Genomic DNA, 20,333 nt, shown 5'->3' on the forward strand with positions numbered 1-20,333 from the left:
ATATTAAAAACGGGGCTAGGGAGTACTTACAATCGAGCTTGAAAGTTGAAGGAAAAACCCTCGCTATGGCTCTTTAAATTTTTGGCACACACATGAAGAAGCTGAACACAATTTTGACTTATTTTCCCTTTTTATTCTTTTATTAACCAAATGACAAAAATGCCCTTAAGGCCTTTCTTTCAAATTTTTCCTATTCATGCCTATTTTTGTCCATAAAAATAGAAACTAGGTAAATTGCTATTTAAGGACCTATAATTAATAATCCATGGCAATTTCATGCTTAAGGCTTCTAGAACTCACATTTTGCAACTTTTGCAATTTAGTCCTAAATGTCAAATTGGACACTTTATCAATGAAATTTCTTCATGAAATTTTCACACAAGCATGCAATCATATTATAGACCTCCTAATAATCATAAAATAATTATTTCTACTTCGTATTTGTGGTCTCAAAACCACTATTCTGACTAGGCCCTAATTCGGGATGTTACAGAATGGGAGGTTGGCATAAGGGATATTTGGCTATTTAATTTGGTTCCTATTTGGCGTCAAGTGTGGAGGCTTATAAGCAACAAATATACCCTTTGCTTTAAAGTGTTGTCTGAAAAGTACTTTCCTTATGGTAATATATTTTATTCCAAAAGAGTTGACAAAGTTTCTTTTACTTGTCCAGTATTACGGCTGCGGCAGAAGCTATTAAAAATGGTTTCGGTTGGCAGGTTGGAAGTGGTGACTGGATTAACATTCGAGTTGACAACTAGGGGGTGGAAGGTTTAAATGGTGGTGCTTTTAATGTTAATATGCTCAACCCTAATGAAAGTAGTGTTAGATATCTTTGGCTTGGAGATTGTAGATGCTAGAACATTTATAAAGTTTCTAACCTTTATGGGCAAAAGTGGGGTGACAAAATTTGTAACTTACCTATTGGGGGTGAGGGCCATTACGACGGAACCGTGTAGTTTCACAACCCTCATTGTTGTTTTGTAACGACCCAAAGTTTACGAGTGTCAGAAAATTGAATTTTGGGGTCCTTATTTCCGAAAAATGAATTCGTAAATATTTATTAGAAATATTTACGAAGCTAGTAGCGTGGTTAATTAGACTTTGGTTAAGTGAATTAGCTTGAATTAAAGCTAATTCAATGAAAGGACTAGATTGAATAAAAGGGTAAAAGTTGAATTGAAGAATAAAGAAAAGTCAAAGGACTAAATTAGTAAATAAACCTTAAGTGACAAATGTGTGGTAAAAATTAATTACATGTGTATAAAGTATAATATATACATGTGTAGAATAAGTATATGTTTACTTATATTATAAGTAAATAATAAAATGACTAAAATATAATAATAATATAATATAATAGTTAAAATAAATAAAAAAAAAAAAAAGAAACAAAATAGAAAAGGGAACAGAGAATGAAAATGGAATAGGAAAGAAAGAAAGGGAAAGAAAAAGAAAAAGAAAAGGAAAAATTAGGGTTTTGAATTTTGAAGCTTAATTGGTAAGTCAATTTAGTCCCTTTTTCTTGTGATTTTCATGTTTTTGGAATCTTAGAACAAAGCTCTGCTTGAATTGTGTTGAAATTTAGAAAGTTAATGAATTTTTTTAGATGTTGATTAAGTTGAATAATTGAATGAATTATGAGATAAAGTGATAGAAATTCAAGTTAGAAGTGGGAGAAGGATTGAATTGTAAAAAGTGATGTAAGTTTTGTTATAGTAAGGACTAAATTGAAAAGATTGTAGAATTGATGTTTTATGGAGGAAGTTAAGTGTTAAGACTAGTAAAAGATGGATTAGAATGAAAATATGGGATTGGTTTTAAAGAAAAGAAATAGCTATGGTTTAAGGACTAAATTGGAATTTAGGTAAAAGTTGTGTTAAAATTGAAATGTATAATGTTAAATAGTATATTGATAATTTTTAAATGGTTTAATTTTTCGTAGTTAACGTAGTACCAGAAACATCGACAAAGAAAGGAAAAGAGAAAGTGGGCGAAGAGTAACTTCAGAATTACGGTTTGTATTTCTATAAACCAAACCTAATAGTTATTTATTGTATTTATTATTTAAATTGTATGGAAAATGAAGATAAGGTAAGTATAGTTAACTTACTGTACTAATTTGAAATGTGAATGTTTAAATTAAAAAAAATAATTGAAAAACCCTATTAACAGTGTCAGGCTAGTCGGATATAATTGGCATGCCATAGGATTGGAAGTATTCAGGGATACTTCGACCTTGAGTCGATAAGGCACTATAAGTGTCGTACTGTTACTGTTACTTTTTTGGATTAAATTTCGATGAGGTACTCTATATCGTACTGTTACTATTATTGTTTCTGTTATTTTTCGGCTTCGGCTGATGAAGCACTATGTGTTTTACTGGTGTGTGGGTTGGATCCGCGTATTCGACCAGGTCTGAGTTATGTTAATAGGGGTAAACTCATGATCGAATAATCGAAAGTTCTTGATTGAAACTGTATTTTCTTACTGAATATGATTTTATTGATAAATGTTACTATGATATAAGGATAATTGAATGAAAATTTATAAAGTTCTTATTGTTAAATTTTATGGTTATGTTTTAAATGCATGTTAAGTATTGGTTTATAGAAATACCACTGAGTGTATGTTCAACGTACGGTTTATTTCCGTGCGCAGGTTGGGTACAAAGTGACTAACGTCTCAGCATCCAAGCCAACTCCCGAACTCAAATACTTGGTGATGTATCTTATCCTGAGGAATGGCATGTACCTAGGTTGTCTTTGATGTTATTTTGAATATAAGTGATGTTAGTGAAAAATGTTAATGGATAGTTAATAAATGTAAAGTGTATGTTATAATATAGTCCATTTTGAATTGATTTAAATGGAATTTAAGTATAAATTTTGAAGTTTCTTTGTTTAATGGTTAATAAAATACATATGATAGATTGTTGTACTGGTGGTTTTAGTGTGTATTAGATATGTTTAATCATGTTTTGGACTGATTGAAAGATTGTATTTTTAATTGCTTGCTATTTAGGGTTTGCAGGGTCGGTAAACTTGAACTATAAGGTTTATTTTGAGCCCACACGGCCTGTCACACAGGAGTGTGTTCAGACCGTGTGAGACACACGGCTTACACACGGGCATGTTGTTAAGCCGTGTGTCCTCTGCACCTAAATTTTGTAAAACAGAATACCCAGGTTTTATCACACGGGCAGAGACACGGGCGGGTCTCAGTCGTGTGAAGCACGGAAACAGCACACGGGCATGTACTTAACCATGCAAAAATTTCACTAGATTCAAATTGAAAATAAATCCACACGGACTGAACACACGAGCGCGTGACTTGACCGTGTGAAACTAATTTGTTCATGAGTAATAAGTCAGTGTTGCACACGAGTAAAGGACACGGGTGTGTCCAAGCTCACACAGGGTAACATCACGGGCGTGTCATGGAGACACGGGTGTGTCTCCTAGGCCACACGGGCGTGTGGTACTGTTTATTAATGGAAATTTTAAGAATTGTACGAAAAATTTTATAAGCTTCTGATTGAGTCCTAGTTTGGTTCTAACATACATTATAAGTCTCGAGGGCCCATTGTAACGCCCAGAATTTGGGCCTAGAAGTATTGGGCCTTGAGTATGGGTTCATAAGGAGGTTGTATATAAGTATTTAATTGTGCAAGGAAATGACACAATTAAATGTCTGCTTTGGTGGTAAATGGCTCTCGCAAGTGTTAGAGAAATCTTGGGTTCAAACCTGGGCTTTAGCAAAAATTTTGGTTTTAAGTGAATAAAACCTTGGGTGCTTGGATGAAGGCCTTTTAAATTGTAAATAATGATATAAGGAAGCATGTGGTCTAGTGGTTGTGGCGTCATTAAGGTTGCAAGGGAGCCTAGGTTCAAGTCTTGTCTCTTGCAATTTATTTTGGTTTTTCTTTTAAAGGAACCTGGACTTTGGCCTATAAACCTTATAATTAATTGAGGCTAAAATGGTGACACAAAGAGCCTTGCGGTGTAGTGGCAAGGTGGCATGTTGTGTAGCTATGAGGTCTAACGTTCAAGTCTTGGGATACGCAGTGGAGTATTTATTTTGCTGTTTGAGCTGTGTAGGAGGTGGAGTTGGACTGGAACTCTATGGTTGAAGTGGTCATAAAAAAAAGGAATTTTCCTAATGGTTGAAAGTAATCCCACATCGAGAAGCTAACATTGGAATTGGTGAGAAGCTGGCTTTAAATAGAGCGAAGAAGATGAGTTGGTGAGGGAAAAAGTGATTAAGACTCAATGCAGGATGTGCCAAGGTTAGTGATCATGGACTTCGGCGCGTTCTCATAAACAGGTGTTTATTTCGCACTACTCTAGCTGTAGAACGGCAAATGCCGAAATGCCGGTCACACGGCAATGGCAGTGCGAGCGCATGTGTGGGAGCTTTGACATGATGGTTAAGGCCATCATAAGTGCTCTCATGGGCTAAGGGGCCTAATGGGCTAGATAAATTGTATGATTGTGTAGTAAATATTGGATTGGACTATGTGAATCTCATATCTGTAGGCTAGTATTACTGAAATACCCTTGTATGATAGAATTATTGAAATGCCCCTGTAAGGTATAATTACTGAAATACCCTTGATTTACAAAATTACTGAATACCTTGGTTTACAAAACTCCCAAAATACCCCTGATTTGTGAAATTACCGAAATCCCTTGACCTGTAAAATTACCGAAAATACCCTCGACTTGTAAAATTATCGAAATACCCTCGACCTGTAAAATTATCGAAATACCCTCGACTTGTAAAATTATCAAAATATCCCTGATTTGGAAAATTACCGAAATACCCTTTATTTGAAAAATTACAGAAATACCCCTGATTTACAAAATTATAGAAATACCCTTGACTTTCAAAAAAGTAGAAAAATACCATTAATTTGCAAAATTACTAAAATACCCTTGGTTTGTAAATTTACCAAAACACCCTTATAAGGTGAAATGACTAAAATACCCCTAATAGGTAAAAAGACCGTTCTGCCCCTCTAGGGTACATGACTCACTGATAATACAATTTGATTGATTTGACTATGTTTTGACTGAGAATGTATGACTGTGATTGGACTGTTGTGACTGTGATTTGTATGATTTTGTATGTCGTGTGTATATTTGTTGCATTCATTTAATATTATGTTGCACATGGGTGGGGATTATGAAACGGAGGAAGAAATTGAGGATTGCATGGTTGCTTGACGATCGTGGATCCACTGATTGAGGGTCGCATGGTTTCTTAACGACCGTGGATCCACCGATTAAGGATGGCATGGTTGCTTGACGACCATGGATCCACCGGTAGCTTTTAAGCCCAATATATGATCATTGACGACTCTGTGTCGATCATATTTACCTGAGGCTGTGTGCCGACTATATTACTGTCGCTGATGGCTTTGTGCCTAACATGATACAGCTACCGATGGCTTAAAGCCAATTATTCTGATTATGGCTTTGCGCCAACCTACATATGGATCTGTGCCAAACGTATTTGCCTAAGGCTATGTGCCAATATATGATTATTGACGACTTTATGTTGACCACATTTACCTAAGGCTGTGTACCGGTTATGTTACTCTAGTTGATGGCTATGTGCCTAACATAATGCAGTTATCGATGGCTTTGTGCCATTGTGCCATTTTGCTTACGGCTTCCAGTCGTCCTGTTATCTGGCAACATTGCTGCAATGTTTACAGCTATGTGCTGTCCTATTTACGGCCTTGAGCTGTTATGTTGACTTAGTGCCGCAACTGGTGCTAACTTTGTAAGTGTATGGATAGCGCGAGTGATTTATTACTCACAGGTAGTGTAGGGTTGGACGGAGGCAAGTGCAAGGTTGGATGGGATGGGTTAGCATACATTTTTGCATTGTGCATATGGTTTGATTTTGACAAGGGCTGAGACCCAAGTGATTCTGTAACGGGCTTAGGACTACTGTAATTATACTGATGCTGAGTTGGGCTTAGGCCACCTGATTCTATAAAAGGGCACAAGCCCAGTTTGATTCTGTTTCTGTCTGTTTACTAACTGTTTTAGTTTAGGAGGGGATTACACACTGAGTTTTCATAAACTCACCCCGTTTATTAATTGTGTAGGTAATCCCCAGCATTAGGAGGATCGGTGCTGTGAGGGACTCGGAGGTGGCCACACTACTGCAATTGTTTCCAATTTTCTTTCAAGTTATCTATTTACAAGTACTTATATTTGATCTGGGTTGTAACAAGGCCTCTTTTAATTTTTGGTTCTAAATTTGGAATTTTATATACTGTTTTATAACTGCTGGAGTAGAATACGATTTTCTTTTCCAAAACAATAACTATTTTTCAAAATGTCACGTTTCGGCAAAACTTTAAACTAAGCTTCTGTAGCAAATAAAGTTTTAAAGGTAATAATGTTTTACAAGAGAACGACTTTTAATAAACCAACGGAAATTAAGGTTTTCACAAGTTTTAAAATGGCCAAAGGTTTTAAATAGTAAGAAGGGTTTTCAATGAGAACATAGAATTCGAAAAACACTTCAATGTGACACGCCAAATTTCGGCCATGTCGTCTAAGCCGGGTTTGGGGTGTTACATCTATTAAAGGACAATAAGATATATTTTATAAACTGAATTATATTTCTTTCTCTATTAATCATAAATGAACTATAGTGACTGGTAAAACCCTGTAATCATATTTCGATGGTGGAAAAAGGTTAGGGGGTGTTACATGTTTCACTTCAAAATCTGCTTATTCCTGGTTACTTTTGAAGGAGATAGGGTTTGGTCCTCATAGGTTATTTTGGAAAGCCCTATGGAAACTCGATACTATCCCTAAGGTTCTGGTGTTTACTTGGTGTATGGGGCATGAGATCCTCCTTACAAACATTAAAACTGTTTTCATTCGGCATGGCTTGGAGCAGAGGTGTCCCAAGTGCGGGGCTGAAGACGAGACCCTCATACATGCACTAAAAGACTACCTTACATATCAGGAAATCCTCTCTATAGGTGGTTGGAAAGCGAGTACTATTTCGAAGAAGTATAGTTGTTGTATTGATTGGCTAGAAGATATGATGAAAGTTCTTGACAAAAGAGCTATGGCCGACCTTATGACAACTTTATGGAATTGCTGGAACAATAGAAATAAATACATTTTCAAGGGTAAAGAATAGGAGGTGCAAGTCATCTGGGAAAGGGCCAGCACCCTTAGCAAAGACTTTCGCATCTGTAATCTGATGAAGGAGCCGTTGCTTTCCCTGAACCTTGCTGTTAAGAAATGGGTAAAACCTCCACAGTGTTTTGTAAAAATAAATTTCAACACTACAGTGGGTGTTAACAAAATTGGGTATGGGACAATCGCTAGGGATGACGAAAACTTTGTGTTGAGGGGTGGAGGGAGCTTTATAGAAATGATGATGTCGGCAAAAGAAGCTAAGTGTTATGCTTTTGAGGCAAGTAGCATGTCAGCTGAATATTAAAGGGGGTGTCCTTTTTGAGATAGATAATGCTAGCCTTGTTAACAAGCTAAGGAACCATAATACAGATGTCACAATCATTAGCGCGCGAATTAAAGCATGCAAAGAAGCTTTTGATAATTTCAAATCAGTTGATTTAATTTGGTCCAGTCGGTCTTGTAATGTAACTGTTGACTTAATTAATACGAAAATGTGCAATGAGGCTAAAACTTGGTTTTTTATATGGATTACCCGTTGGATATCCATAATGCTGTAATTAGTGATGTTACTTAATATCTTTTGTTCAAAAAAATAATAATACAAGAACATAATGTTAGATCAATGATCATAATTCACCTATCTCAGTCAACCGAGACAATTCAACTTGTAACATTCACACCATCAATTCACCGTATTATTAAATCGTGATATGATACATAAACAATCAATTGACCCAAAGAACAATAATAAATCATTTCGGATACGCGGAAGAGAAATATCTAAACATGTCAACTCTAAGACTTTAATCGACAACTCTGGCTTAGAGAGTCTGAAACGCATGCTTGACCTCAAGCTATCAGTACGGAGTACCCGATATAATTATTCACCGGCTCAAAGCCTGCTAGGACATGTTAATTTAATTTAATTTCTCAAAAAATGTCTGGGATGTTACAAGGCTATTCTCACTTTTTTAAGGAAACATTATAACTTGTTCATCTCAGCTTCTTCAGAACACCTCTTGCATGCTATTTTATTTTTTTATATGTAGCTTATTATTATAATTGTTTTTAGAAAAACGTTATAGCACGTTATTCTCATTTTTTTTAAAAGAGAAAATATTCTCATGCTTTTCGGTATGTTTTTCCTTGACACACTTCTTTTTATGCATGAATTTTTTTTTTCTCTTCTCTCATCAAAACAAAAGTTCATGCAATGGGCAACAAAGTGAGAAATTCATTTTTTTTTCCTACACAACATGAATACTACACTCATCTTGCATGAGAATTTTTACTAAGAATTCTCATTCATTGGGCAAAATGTAGATACTCAGTTTTGGCTATTAGCATTTTTATCTTTTCCTTAAGATAAAAAAAATATTATATTTCCAGAAATTGTGCTGCCAAGTGTATCTCATCTAGAGCAACCACTCTTTTTTATAATAGTTGTTTAAAACAATTATTGCTCATGAATAATAGTTATCTCCAGAATAGTTATATTCAAAATAGGGCTTTAGTTAGAACATTGTGATCTAGTGTAATTGTTATTTCAGAACAACTCCTGTCGAGAACAACTAAAGTTTGAAATAACTCTTGTTTAGAATAGCGATGTTTCAAGAATAACTATGTTTGGAACAACTATTGTTTGGAACAACTTATATTTTGTACAATAAGAGTCATTATTTAGAACAAGCTTTACCAAGTAAAACATTACCATAAAACAACTCGTATTCGAAACAACCTCTACATTAAAAACAACTATATTGAGAACAACTCATGTTTGGAACAAGTCAAAGTAATCATTATTCAGGAACAACTCTCAATCAAGATCAACCATTATGTTGCGTTTTAAAAGATGTTCTGCGAAAGACGTTTCATATGGCACTGTTTCACCAAAATAGAAGTGGAAGTAACATCAGAATATGGTAGAGTTCTTAGGCTATCTTGGCTTTTGGGATATTCCAAAGAGCTTGGTTTGGTGGATCAGATATGGAAGTAGTTAAGAATTCTTCTCTTTTAACTTTTTCTTATAATGCTGAGTAATTTTCCCTCCTTTCAAAAACATAGTAAATTCTTCTTTAACTCTTCACCATCACCAACAACGCCTTTCACTGCCCCTTCTTAATCATTAATACAATTGTAAATGAAAAACATCTATCATTATTCTCATTAATTATCAATTTTGTAACTCCTATTCTTGAAACAATGTAAATAGGAGCTTTTCATAACCGATGAAAAATCTTTTGGCACATTTGAATTCTAGCTCTCAAAGCTCTCTTTAAAATTCTCTTTAACTTCTTTGTTAAGTTTGAATCTGCTCTAATCTTCCTCCCCACTTTCTCCCAATACATTTCGTTCACTTGTTCTCCATCAAAAGAACCTTTATAGAAGTTATATACAATTTTTTTTATACATTATTAAAGGCAAGAGAGAGGAGTAACACGGTTTGCACCCATGCCAAATGGATGTCTATCTAAAAAATTAGTTATTGTTTAAGTTAACATATTTATACTTATAAAAATAATCCAACAAAAAAATTATTTAATTTGATATGGGGATACAATCTTCATAACATGCAACGTGATTTCTACTGCCAATATTACATAACTCTTGGAGGAAAATTTTTCTAGACTTGTTTAATAGCCTAAACTAATTTAAAAATCCTTTTATTATTGTTTTAATGATAAGAAATCCAAAATTTTAAGCCTCAAATGTCATTCAATAAAAAATGGGGTGAGAAGGCAACTGATAAAAAGAACGAAACATCCATTTTCGTCTTCATATTTGAAAATTGACGGCCTCAACTACAATAACCAATCATTGTAGAATATAAACTAAAAAAAAAAATGGCCAAAGAAAGGCGAACTATTCAAAAATAATGAACTCAATAAAATAATTAATGGGTTCAACTTAGAACCCATAGTTTTCTTTTTCCCTTTTCCCTGCAAGAGTAAAGATCCCCCAATTCATGCATAAAAAATATGCTTATAACAATTACCTTCCTCCTCTTGGTATTTAAACTATACCTGGAAACAATTCTGCGATCTACATGTTCCTTTTAGCAGTTTATTCCACACTGTTCGACATCCGGTCCAGTCACCTTGGTAGTAAACGGATCAATCCGAACCCATAAAAGTGAGAAGATGGATGCAAGGAGAATAGCCCACACAACAACAATGGTTGGCATTCGATTTTGCCGTCCCATTAGACCCTTAAGGAATGGATACAAATGAATGATCACCCAAAATGCAAAGAACAGTTTTCCAAAGAGAGGGCCCCAAGATTGATAACCGCTGTTGATAGCATAGGAGACTCCAGCAACCACTCCGACGAGATTAATTATGAGGAGAGTAGTTGGAGGAATGAGTAGGGTAGTCCACTTGAACATATAGAGTTCTGCGAAATCCCCATCTTCATCAGATGCTTTTGAAGTGACAGTAAAATTGGTATCAATGCCAGCAAGGACTTTTAGAAGACCCTGGAACACAGCAAACAGGTGGGCGGATACACCTCCAATAACCCAAAACTGTTCATTTCTCCACCATTCATCGATCCCTACCCCACTCCACCTCATCTCCAATATACCAGTGGCAAAGATGGAAAGAAAGAGAGATATGAACCAGATACTTGCAATGTTACTGATCTGCAATATAGGACAACTCAGAAATTAATCTCCACCTGGTTTCCAGTCAAAACATCAATTATAATTTCTTAGCTTGAAAAGCTATTAATTATTCATAAACTTCGGTGACAACAATTGGAAATTTTGTGATGTCTCTTAATAAGTTCTTCTAAACAGTGTCCTAGCAAAATGACACATCATATGGCAAATTAGAGTTTATAAAGTGGTAAGTGATAGGTTAGTGTCAGCACTGACCAAGCAATCAAATTTTTTTTCCATGAGGCTGAAATTGGCATTGTACTTACCTGTGGAATAATAAATTTTCCAGTCAGCAGACAGACTGCAGGCAATGTGCAGTAGGCTAGAAGGGGAATGGCTGTAATTGGGTATATTGTGGTGTTAACATAAGCAAACCTCTCAAGCCATTTCAACCTTCCACTATACCCATACCATATCGGGCAATGGCGACTGAATAGAATTTCAACTGAACCTAAAGCCCATCGAAGCACTTGATTCAAACGATCTGAAAGGTTAATCGGAGCAGATCCTTTAAAGGCAGGGCGCAGTGGCATGCAATAGATTGATCTCCAGCCACGAGCATGCATCTTAAATCCTGTAAGAATATCTTCTGTAACTGAACCATAGATCCATCCTATCTGCAAAACATAAATTTAAAGCCTATAAGATGGAACAAAATTGACCAAACTGTGTCAATAATTCAAGAAAACTGCTCCATCTATCATTGATTCACCTTAAAGCCTAAAACAAAGAAAGAAAATAAGAGGGAATACTAGCTTCCTATCCTCCAAAAGATTTATTTACTAAGTTACTTTCAAGAAAGAAAGCAGAATGCAAATGAATGATTTTCTCCTTGAAAACCGTATCCTTATGCTCAAAAAATAATTTCTTATAAGTTTTATCTCATTGTTGAAAGGTCCGGTCCATTTCTGATTTGTCACATCACAGCTACCAGCTAAATGTCTATGTTCTCAAACAGAAAAAGGGAAACTAAAAAGAGGTGAAAAGTGAAAAGGGGCTACACACCTCGCTTCCCCAATCAGTTTTGTCCTCATATCCACAGCTAATGACATGAATAGCTTCTTTAAGGAGGGATTCTGGAGTTGCAGACTGCGGAACACCACCATTTTCCATAAGTGTTGAAGAAACAAAAACTGCTGATTGACCGAACCTTTTTTCTAGGGTCATCTGTGACATAAGATGTGAGTTCTCATCATCGAATCCAGCACCTACAAACAAAATGCAAATAATTCAATATCACAACTTCAAAATTTGTGCTTCATAAGTAAAACCAATACACCATAGTTGCATTATTTATGATCAAAACTCAAAAGTAAAACCAACACTAGCATGGACAAAAGTCAACATAAGAAACACATCGGGCAGTACTAACAGACATTAACCAAATATTTCATGCAATTTGTAGAATACTGAACAGAAATAGTTAGCATATTTCTGCTTAAGCACAAAGTATATAGGGTGGGATAATATAACCCTTAATGAGAAAATAATGCCGAACAACTCCACAATGCAAACTTCCAAAATAAGGGTTTGAATCACAGAAAACAGAACACAGCTAAGAACAAATATATATGTGTATATATATATATTCATTCTAAATAAGTAGAGTGACTGTTGAAAACGAACAGCGAAGATAGAAAATCATACCTTCTACCCCTTCTATATCTTCTAGATTATATATTGGCACAGTTGAATTCACATGCTTTCCTGATTTCTTATTGCTAGAGTCCTTTTTACTTGACTTGGAACTCTTCTTTTGCGATCCACTAAAGCATGAAGAAAACAGCCCTCGTTTTTTATGCTTGAGCTTGAGAGGAGGTTCATAACCATACAGAGCTGTTCTGTTGAAGACACACCCCGTACCCACATAGACAGGGCCTTGAATTCCATCCAAGCCTCTTAAATTTATCTAAGAATTCATTTAAAATTAAAAGAAAAGAGGAACATTAAATTAACAATTATGTGACTAAGGATGATAAGTTGGGATGCAACAAGTTCATGGAATAGCTGGTCAAAGGAGCTTACATCGAAGAAAACAGTGTTACGGTTGGCATAACGATCATTTTTATCTATTCCATCAAATCTTTGGGGAAACTGAACGTAACAAACTGACTTTCCAAGATTGGGATCCATCAAGAAACACATAGCTTCTCTCAATGCCTTGCTGTTGTTTATGTAATGATCACAATCAAGATTCAACAAGAATGGTCCATTGGTGAGAACTGCCGAAACGCGCACCTGATATTGATAAACAGATTCTTAAGCTGCATATATGCCTAAAAACAAGAATCTCTAAGACTAAATTACTGACTTATTTTGCCAAAAAAATAAAAAAAGTTACTGACTACTTACAAGTGCATTCATAGCACCAGCCTTTTTGTGATGCTGAAATCCAGGACGTTTCTCACGAGACACGTAAACTAATTGTGGAAGCTCATTACCATCAGAATCGAGTCCTCCACTATGACCTAAGAAAACCTGCCAATTGTGAAGAAAAAGACATGAGCTTCAAAGCAGGAAGGGAAGCCAATACCATCTTCTTGGTATCATGAAAATCATAATATACACACAAGGAGAATAATTCTAAAAATGCAGAGATATTTGTAATAATAAAAATAGAGCAACAATAACTTGGCTTTCAGAATTGTCTGATCCGAATATTTAGCATATAAGACATGCATTCAGATATGCTCAACATCTTCATAGCTCAAAAGAAAATTCTTGCATCTGAAAACTAATTGCTATACATTAAGAATCTGAACCAATCATTTAGAAAGCCCTTCCAATTCTAATTGAACAAACCTGGATCATTCCTGGATGATCCCTTGTGTTATTTCCTGGCCAAGGAGTGCCATCTTGCATGATCCATCCTTCATCAGGAACTTTTTGTGCTTTAGCAACAAGTCCATTAATGCGAACTTTAAACTCTTCATATTCTCTCTGCATCAAAAGTATAATTGTTGTGTAAAACAATGTAAATACCTATTAATGTATCACCAGCATTAAATGAAAGTAGAACTTTCTACCTTCATAGCTCTCCGTTCCTTGACAAAATCAGGTTGAACCTTATCTTTTAGGTAATCGATCTTTAGGGCAAAGTACCATTCTGGAGCTCGTGGTTCAATGCTGTATTTCTTGCAGAAAGGAACCCATTTTCTGGCAAACTCTGACGTTTCAGATAGAGCTTCAAATGTTAACATAGCAGCTCCATCATCTGAAACATAGCATGAAACTTTATCGACTGGGTAGTCAACTGCAAGTATGGATAGAACGGTATTGGCTGTGACAAGTGGCGGTTCCTTTAAAGGATCAACAGTACTGACAAAAATGTCAACAGCAGCCAACTGGGATGGTTCTCCTTCTCGGTCATATCTGTGAATTATCCAGAAATTGGGAATCAAAATTCATTAGGACTTCAAACAGTTTTGCATTGTCCAAGACCTCAGAAGTGGAGTAACTACCTCAAGGCCAGCCTGTCAAGATATGTTTCACGGTTCACAGGAAGCCATTTAGGGAACTGATCCAATATCCATGATACTGCAAACCATATCTCACAAATCACAGATATCAACCACAACGCATAGGCATTGGGAACTGGATTTGTTATACGATAATGCAGGAAAATGCTGAGAATAACAAGCCGCAGGACAATGACCATCCTATAAGGGTTAATTCTAGAGGAAGGAATTGAGACTTTCCTCGATAGAGGCTGGCGGGCTTCATCATTTCTGCATTACAGAAATATAGAGAGAGAGGATTAACAAGAAACAGTATATAATATATATATACATATATCAACTATTATTATCTAATATATGAAAGCAAGCTAAAGGACAAATCAGAATCTCGAGAAAAACTCAGCTGAAACTGGAAACTACTCAAAATATACAGAGATTACCATGATAGCACAAAGCCTGGAAGTGCTTCCATATAGAATCAGTTATAATGTCTATTTCTTTGTGTAAGACTATTATACTGTGTACGATACTGCATAATGTAATATTTGTATACACATATACAGTTCACCCTAATGGAGAACATAATCGAAAAATCAATTACTTTTAAAGAATATTTTAGATAGCATCTATTTATCAAGCTGAATTATATCCTGTGTATTACTTTCTTGTTTCTATTTTAGTCAATTAGAAGAAAGAAGTTCATTAATGCATCAACATCCAGAGAGGAGAAAGAACTGGAGAACAAAAGGCAGAAATAGAGAGAAAAGAAATTGTAAGTTGGGATGAAATAAAAGGGTCGAATAATGCTCTGCAGCTGATAGAGATATGCTCACATTGAATGAACAGGAATACATAATAGTGAATCAAGTGAGATGCTTACAGTATAGAGTCATCCATAACTACATCAGTGCTGGCATCAAAATCCCCACCTCCCCTGCCTTCAGAAGGGGCATTACTAACACTCATCGGAACTGCATTCTTCTCTGGCTTTATCTTCCAACCATCAATCCTCTCCTTCCAGGCTACATTGCCAAACCCTAATGACCCAAACTCTCTTGCTGGATCAACCAACCTAATATTACCTGCGGAAAAAAAATAGTATCACTTCATTGTAGCATCCAACAGCTAAACCAAAATTGATGTCTTCCACATGATGGATTCACTCCATACCCTTTCCCCTGATCCCACTTTCAGGAGAGGCCATTGAGGTTCTTGAAGGAGATGCAGCAGACAGCTCCCCAGAAACCTAGAACCAGAAAAAAAGTTCTCGTTAATTGTACTCTCAGAACTCTGAAAAACAAGAGAAGCAAGAAAATATTCCTCAACCTACCGAGCTGCCATTGGTGAGAAAAGGAATATGATTAAGAGGAACTTCTTTGTCGTAGATGGGGGGTGCCATGTCTGACACTCGGCTATAATTCGTATCCCAACTCAGTGTTCGCTCTGCCTTCTTATACCCCTCACCTTGGGTACGTGATGTTTGATTTGAATTATTTGCTACATTATTGGCAACAGCATCTTCTACTTCTTCCCCACCAATAGCAGGGCTTCCTAAAGATAAAGAAGAATAAAATAAACATCACTCTTGAATATTTGGCACTAGTGGAAGAATAGCATAAGACAGATTAAAGTTATGATGACTTAACCTTTATGCCTCTTGTACTTGGTCTTGCATTGAGGACAAGACTGGGTACCATCTTTTCGCTCGTATTCATAACATGGACGGCAAACAGGAAATGCACAAATATGGCAAGCAAGAAAGGATTCACCATCAGCATTTGAGCCAACATTATCACTGCAGATCTGGCAAACTTGTCCTCCAATTTTACCAGATTTCGCCTTAAAGCAATGAAACTAAAATTCAGTTTTTTTCCTCTGGGAAAAAAAATAAAATATATTTATAGATAATCATTCCCAAATAAAGCAAAGAAGTCCCAGATTTAGAAATTATGAAAGAAAAGTGGGGCACTTCTACTTTAATGGAATTTGGGAACATATAATCACATTATTAATTAAATTCTACTAATAAATGGCCATTGTATAACAATGAATCAAACAAGTATAATGAAGCTTAAAACAGGACCCAGATTCCAGAACCTAACAAAACAAATAATCTAAACCAAATCCAGAAAAATGTAATAGAACTCAAACAAGCAGCACCCTGTTTAGATCTTTAAGTTAACTAGCAAGTAAAGGCAGATTCTTAACAATGGAAAAATAAAATAAAAAACAAAAATAAGAATTCAAAAGGAAGATTTATTTGCAGCCCAACTCTAGAGATCCAAACGAGTCAAACAAAGATCAAACTTTGGATACAGAAATAACATAAAAAGGATAGAGGCGAACGATATAGCCAAATCAAACAGAAAGGCACTGACCACTGAATCTGCTGTTGCATCCATTTGGTCTCTAACAGGACCAATGCCAATGCCAATGCCTACTAAAATTGCAATTCAAATGCAGCCCCCAGATCAAGAAATTACCCCCAAAAAGACTAAATCTTCAATGAAATCAAACTCCACCCAAAATAAAACAAAATTAAATAAAATTAAAAAGAAATGTGATACATTGGGGTCTGGAACACCGCTCTATCCCAGCAGACCCAATCTTCAATGAAATTAAATTCAACCCAAATTCAAAATTTCTTTAAAAAAATGTGATACAAATGGGAGCTGTAACGCCCCTCTACCTCTTCCTATAAGAAGAAGCTGGCAGGGAAAGAAAAAAAGAAAAAGGCAAATGGGGGTATAGGTCACACCGACACTAGAGAGTGAAAGAAACGTAAATTTGTTAAGGTCACATATCCCCCCACTTAACATTAACTTTTGCTATAATTCAGAATTCACTGCTATATCTTGAGATTTATCAAATTTTAACTCATACAATTTATAGTTCTAATTCTAAGTAAGAATAAGGTTTTATTTAAATATGTATCTATCTGTGTTAGTATAATTTATTTGATTAAGATGATATCATTTATTAAAATATTATTATATAGTTAATATTTAATAAATTTAAAAAGTAAATATATATTATAGAGGTTTTAAATCTCAATATATTTTAGATTTCTTTTGGTGATTGTAGTGAAAAAAATTTATTTTAATAAGAAATAATTAATTGTATGTTTCCTAATAAAGAAAAAGCGGCAGGAAGACATACCTTAGAAAGCTGAAGATGTAGTGTAATATAAGTTAGAAGCGGAGATAATTTTTTTTTTGGACTTAGGCTTTTCTGGATGAGCATTTATTTTTATTAGGTGTGTTCAGTTTTTTTTTTTCATTTACAATATTTAATTTTATCTTCATGGTTATTTTTATATTCATCACAGATAAATGTGCTATCCACTTAAAGAGACTTGTAATTGATAAATTGTACTCTAAATTATACATTTTTTATAATATGGTATCTTAATTTTTTATTAAAAGTGGTACTTAAATTATTTTATTGTTACTTAAATCTTAACATTATTAAAAGAAATTAATTGAGTAATTATATTATGCCACATCAACAATTTTTTATTTTATAATTTATATTAATATTAATTAAAAATATGTATATTAATATTAAAATAAAAATATTTTCCCTCCCTAATGCTTGCCTCTCTCCTTCCTCTCCCCAACTCTGAAAGCTTTTACTGATGCCACCTCTAGTCAGAAACCAAAACCTGTCAAAGACATCTTAATAGCCATAGTGTATTCGAATTTTCAAAGGATTTGTCAAAACACACCATCTTAAAGTGACAAAAATTGTTTCTTCAATTGACATAAACCAAGAAAGTGATGAAACTTGTTCCTGACTCCTAAGATAGTCGGCTTTCGTATACCAGAGTAGAAGCCTGTATTCTTCCAAGTGATTGCGCATCTCTAAGGCCTCCTCAAAATAGTTGTCTTGGTTCATGTCGATAGTTTGAAAAGCATCACCACGGGTTAAGATAAAGGCATAGTTTTTATTAGATCTGATCAACTTCGGGCTGGATATGGATTGTGTTGATGCAAAATTTTAGGCTCGTTTTCTAGGTCTAATTCAATTCGAAAATAAGTCTAAATTTTTTCTTAAGTCTGACACAAATAAAAAAGATTAAACCCAAGTCCAACTCACCCGTATTAAATATATAAACACAAATTTAAAAATATAATTCATCAAATACACTAAAAACTTTAAAATAAATGTTTCTCAACAAATTAAAAATATATTAAAAAATTAAACTTAAATAACATTAAGATAGTTACAAGTTACAACTTAGCAAACAAATTACTTGAAAATAATAGCAAAATTAATAATAAAATAAGAGTTATACAATATCCAAACGATAACAATAAAATAGTAATAATATAATAGCAAAACAACATTAAACAACAGCAAGGAAATAATTTTAGGCAAATTTGAGTCAGGTCATGGCAAAAAATATCTTACCCGAGGCCTAACTCATTCTAAAAGAACTTTATTTTTTGTCCAAACCTATTTTTCGGGCCTATATTTTTATCTAAATTCTTTCACTTTCCAAACAAGCCTTCAAACTAGGACGGGTGACGCAACTCGTGATGAGTTTTAGTTTTAATTTTCTAACTTGCTCTCTCTAAACTTCAAACTAGCACACGGGCGTGTGCCTTGGCCGTGTGACCCTTAAGAAATGCTGACGTCAAAAACAGAATATCCAGGTTTTTGCACACGGGCTAGGACACAGGCGTGTCATAGCCATGTGAAGGACACGGGCGTGTGCCAGGCCATGTGAAAACTCCTGTAGGTATGAATTTGGAATTAATTCCACACGAGTGTCGGACACGGGCGTGTCCCTGTATTGCCTAGGCCGTGTGAGCCACACGGGCCAACAGCACGACCATGTCGAATTGGTCAGATGGGCGTGTTGCCCCTCCCACACGGGCGTGTGCCCCTATATCTAGTAATATTTTTCAGAGATTGTGGGAAGATCCAAATCATTCCTGAATGGTTTTAAATGACGGATGGAACCTCGTAGACCTTTGTTATGTAGTTATTGATAAAGAATCGGAAAAGTTTTAAATTTGACTAAATTTTGATGACTAAAAAACGTGTGTTTGTATGTGACCGAGTTAGGTAACACCTCATATTCTGTCTCGGCGTAGGGTACAGGTATGGGGTGTTACAAAGATCCTCCTTTAATATATAGGTATATAGATGTTAATCACACACTAAGTATTTTCATTTTTCCAATCTATTATTTAGATAACCACTTAATATTTTGATAAATAAAATCTTTAATTTTAATTTTCTTTTCTTTAAACCCTTAATGTAACATCCCAAAATAGGGCCTAATCGAAATAGTAGTTTCGGGACCACAAATCTGACATCAAAATATTTATTTTGTGATTATTATGAGGCCTAGAATATGAGAATATGCATATTAAAGTTTCTTGAAGAAATTCTTTGAGTAAGGTGTCCAATTGGAAATTAGGGACTAAATTGAATAAATTGTAAAACTTGGATTCTAGAAGCAATTTGTATGAAATTGCTTTAGATTATAAATTAGAAGGTCTTGGAGATAAATTTTCCCAATTTTTGAGTTTTTGGACAAAAATGGGTTTGCATGGATGAAATTTTAAAGAAAAGGCTTAAGGGCATTTTAGTCATTTGGTATTTTAATGTAATAAAATGGGAAAAAGAAGGAAAAAATCAGCCATTTTCTTCTCCATGGCTGCTGAAAATTGAAGGGACACCATAGCTAGGGTTTTCAACATTTTCAAGCTCAATAGTAAGTGCTCTCAAGCCCCGTTTTTAATGTTCTTTTTATTTTTGAAATCCCGGTAGCTTGCTCTCTCTATTTCTACCTATATTTCATGCTAGGGTTCATGTTTAAAAATTTACCCATGCATGAGTTACTTGTATTTTGATGGATTATGGAGGAATATGAAAATTGGATGTGTGTTAAACATCTTTTCCTAGGTGATTTTCATGAAAAAAACCCTTAAAGGGACTTTTTTGCAAAAATTATAAAATATGAGGTAGAAATGTGAAAATAATGGAAAATGTGGGCTGCCATAAGAGAGAACAATGTTTGGCTAG

General features: G+C 34.9%; 1 protein-coding gene across 1 annotated transcript; it reads right to left on the reverse strand.

Annotated features, from left to right (window-relative positions):
• Positions 1–9,924: 9,924 nt before the first annotated feature.
• LOC108467006 (probable cellulose synthase A catalytic subunit 8 [UDP-forming]) lies at positions 9,925–17,247 on the reverse strand. Its single transcript, XM_017767437.2, has 14 exons — positions 16,673–17,247; positions 15,941–16,133; positions 15,625–15,845; positions 15,465–15,540; positions 15,175–15,376; positions 14,298–14,564; positions 13,863–14,208; positions 13,639–13,776; positions 13,189–13,314; positions 12,862–13,074; positions 12,484–12,745; positions 11,842–12,044; positions 11,103–11,453; positions 9,925–10,818 (listed from the first exon to the last, which is right to left on the reverse strand). The coding sequence occupies exons 1-14, from the start codon at positions 16,694–16,696 to the stop codon at positions 10,234–10,236; spliced, it is 3,207 nt and encodes a 1,068-aa protein (XP_017622926.1). The 5' UTR covers positions 16,697–17,247; the 3' UTR covers positions 9,925–10,233.
• Positions 17,248–20,333: the final 3,086 nt, after the last annotated feature.

This window comes from Gossypium arboreum, chromosome 2 (assembly GCF_025698485.1).
Source record: "Gossypium arboreum isolate Shixiya-1 chromosome 2, ASM2569848v2, whole genome shotgun sequence".
Lineage (NCBI taxonomy): Eukaryota > Viridiplantae > Streptophyta > Magnoliopsida > Malvales > Malvaceae > Gossypium > Gossypium arboreum.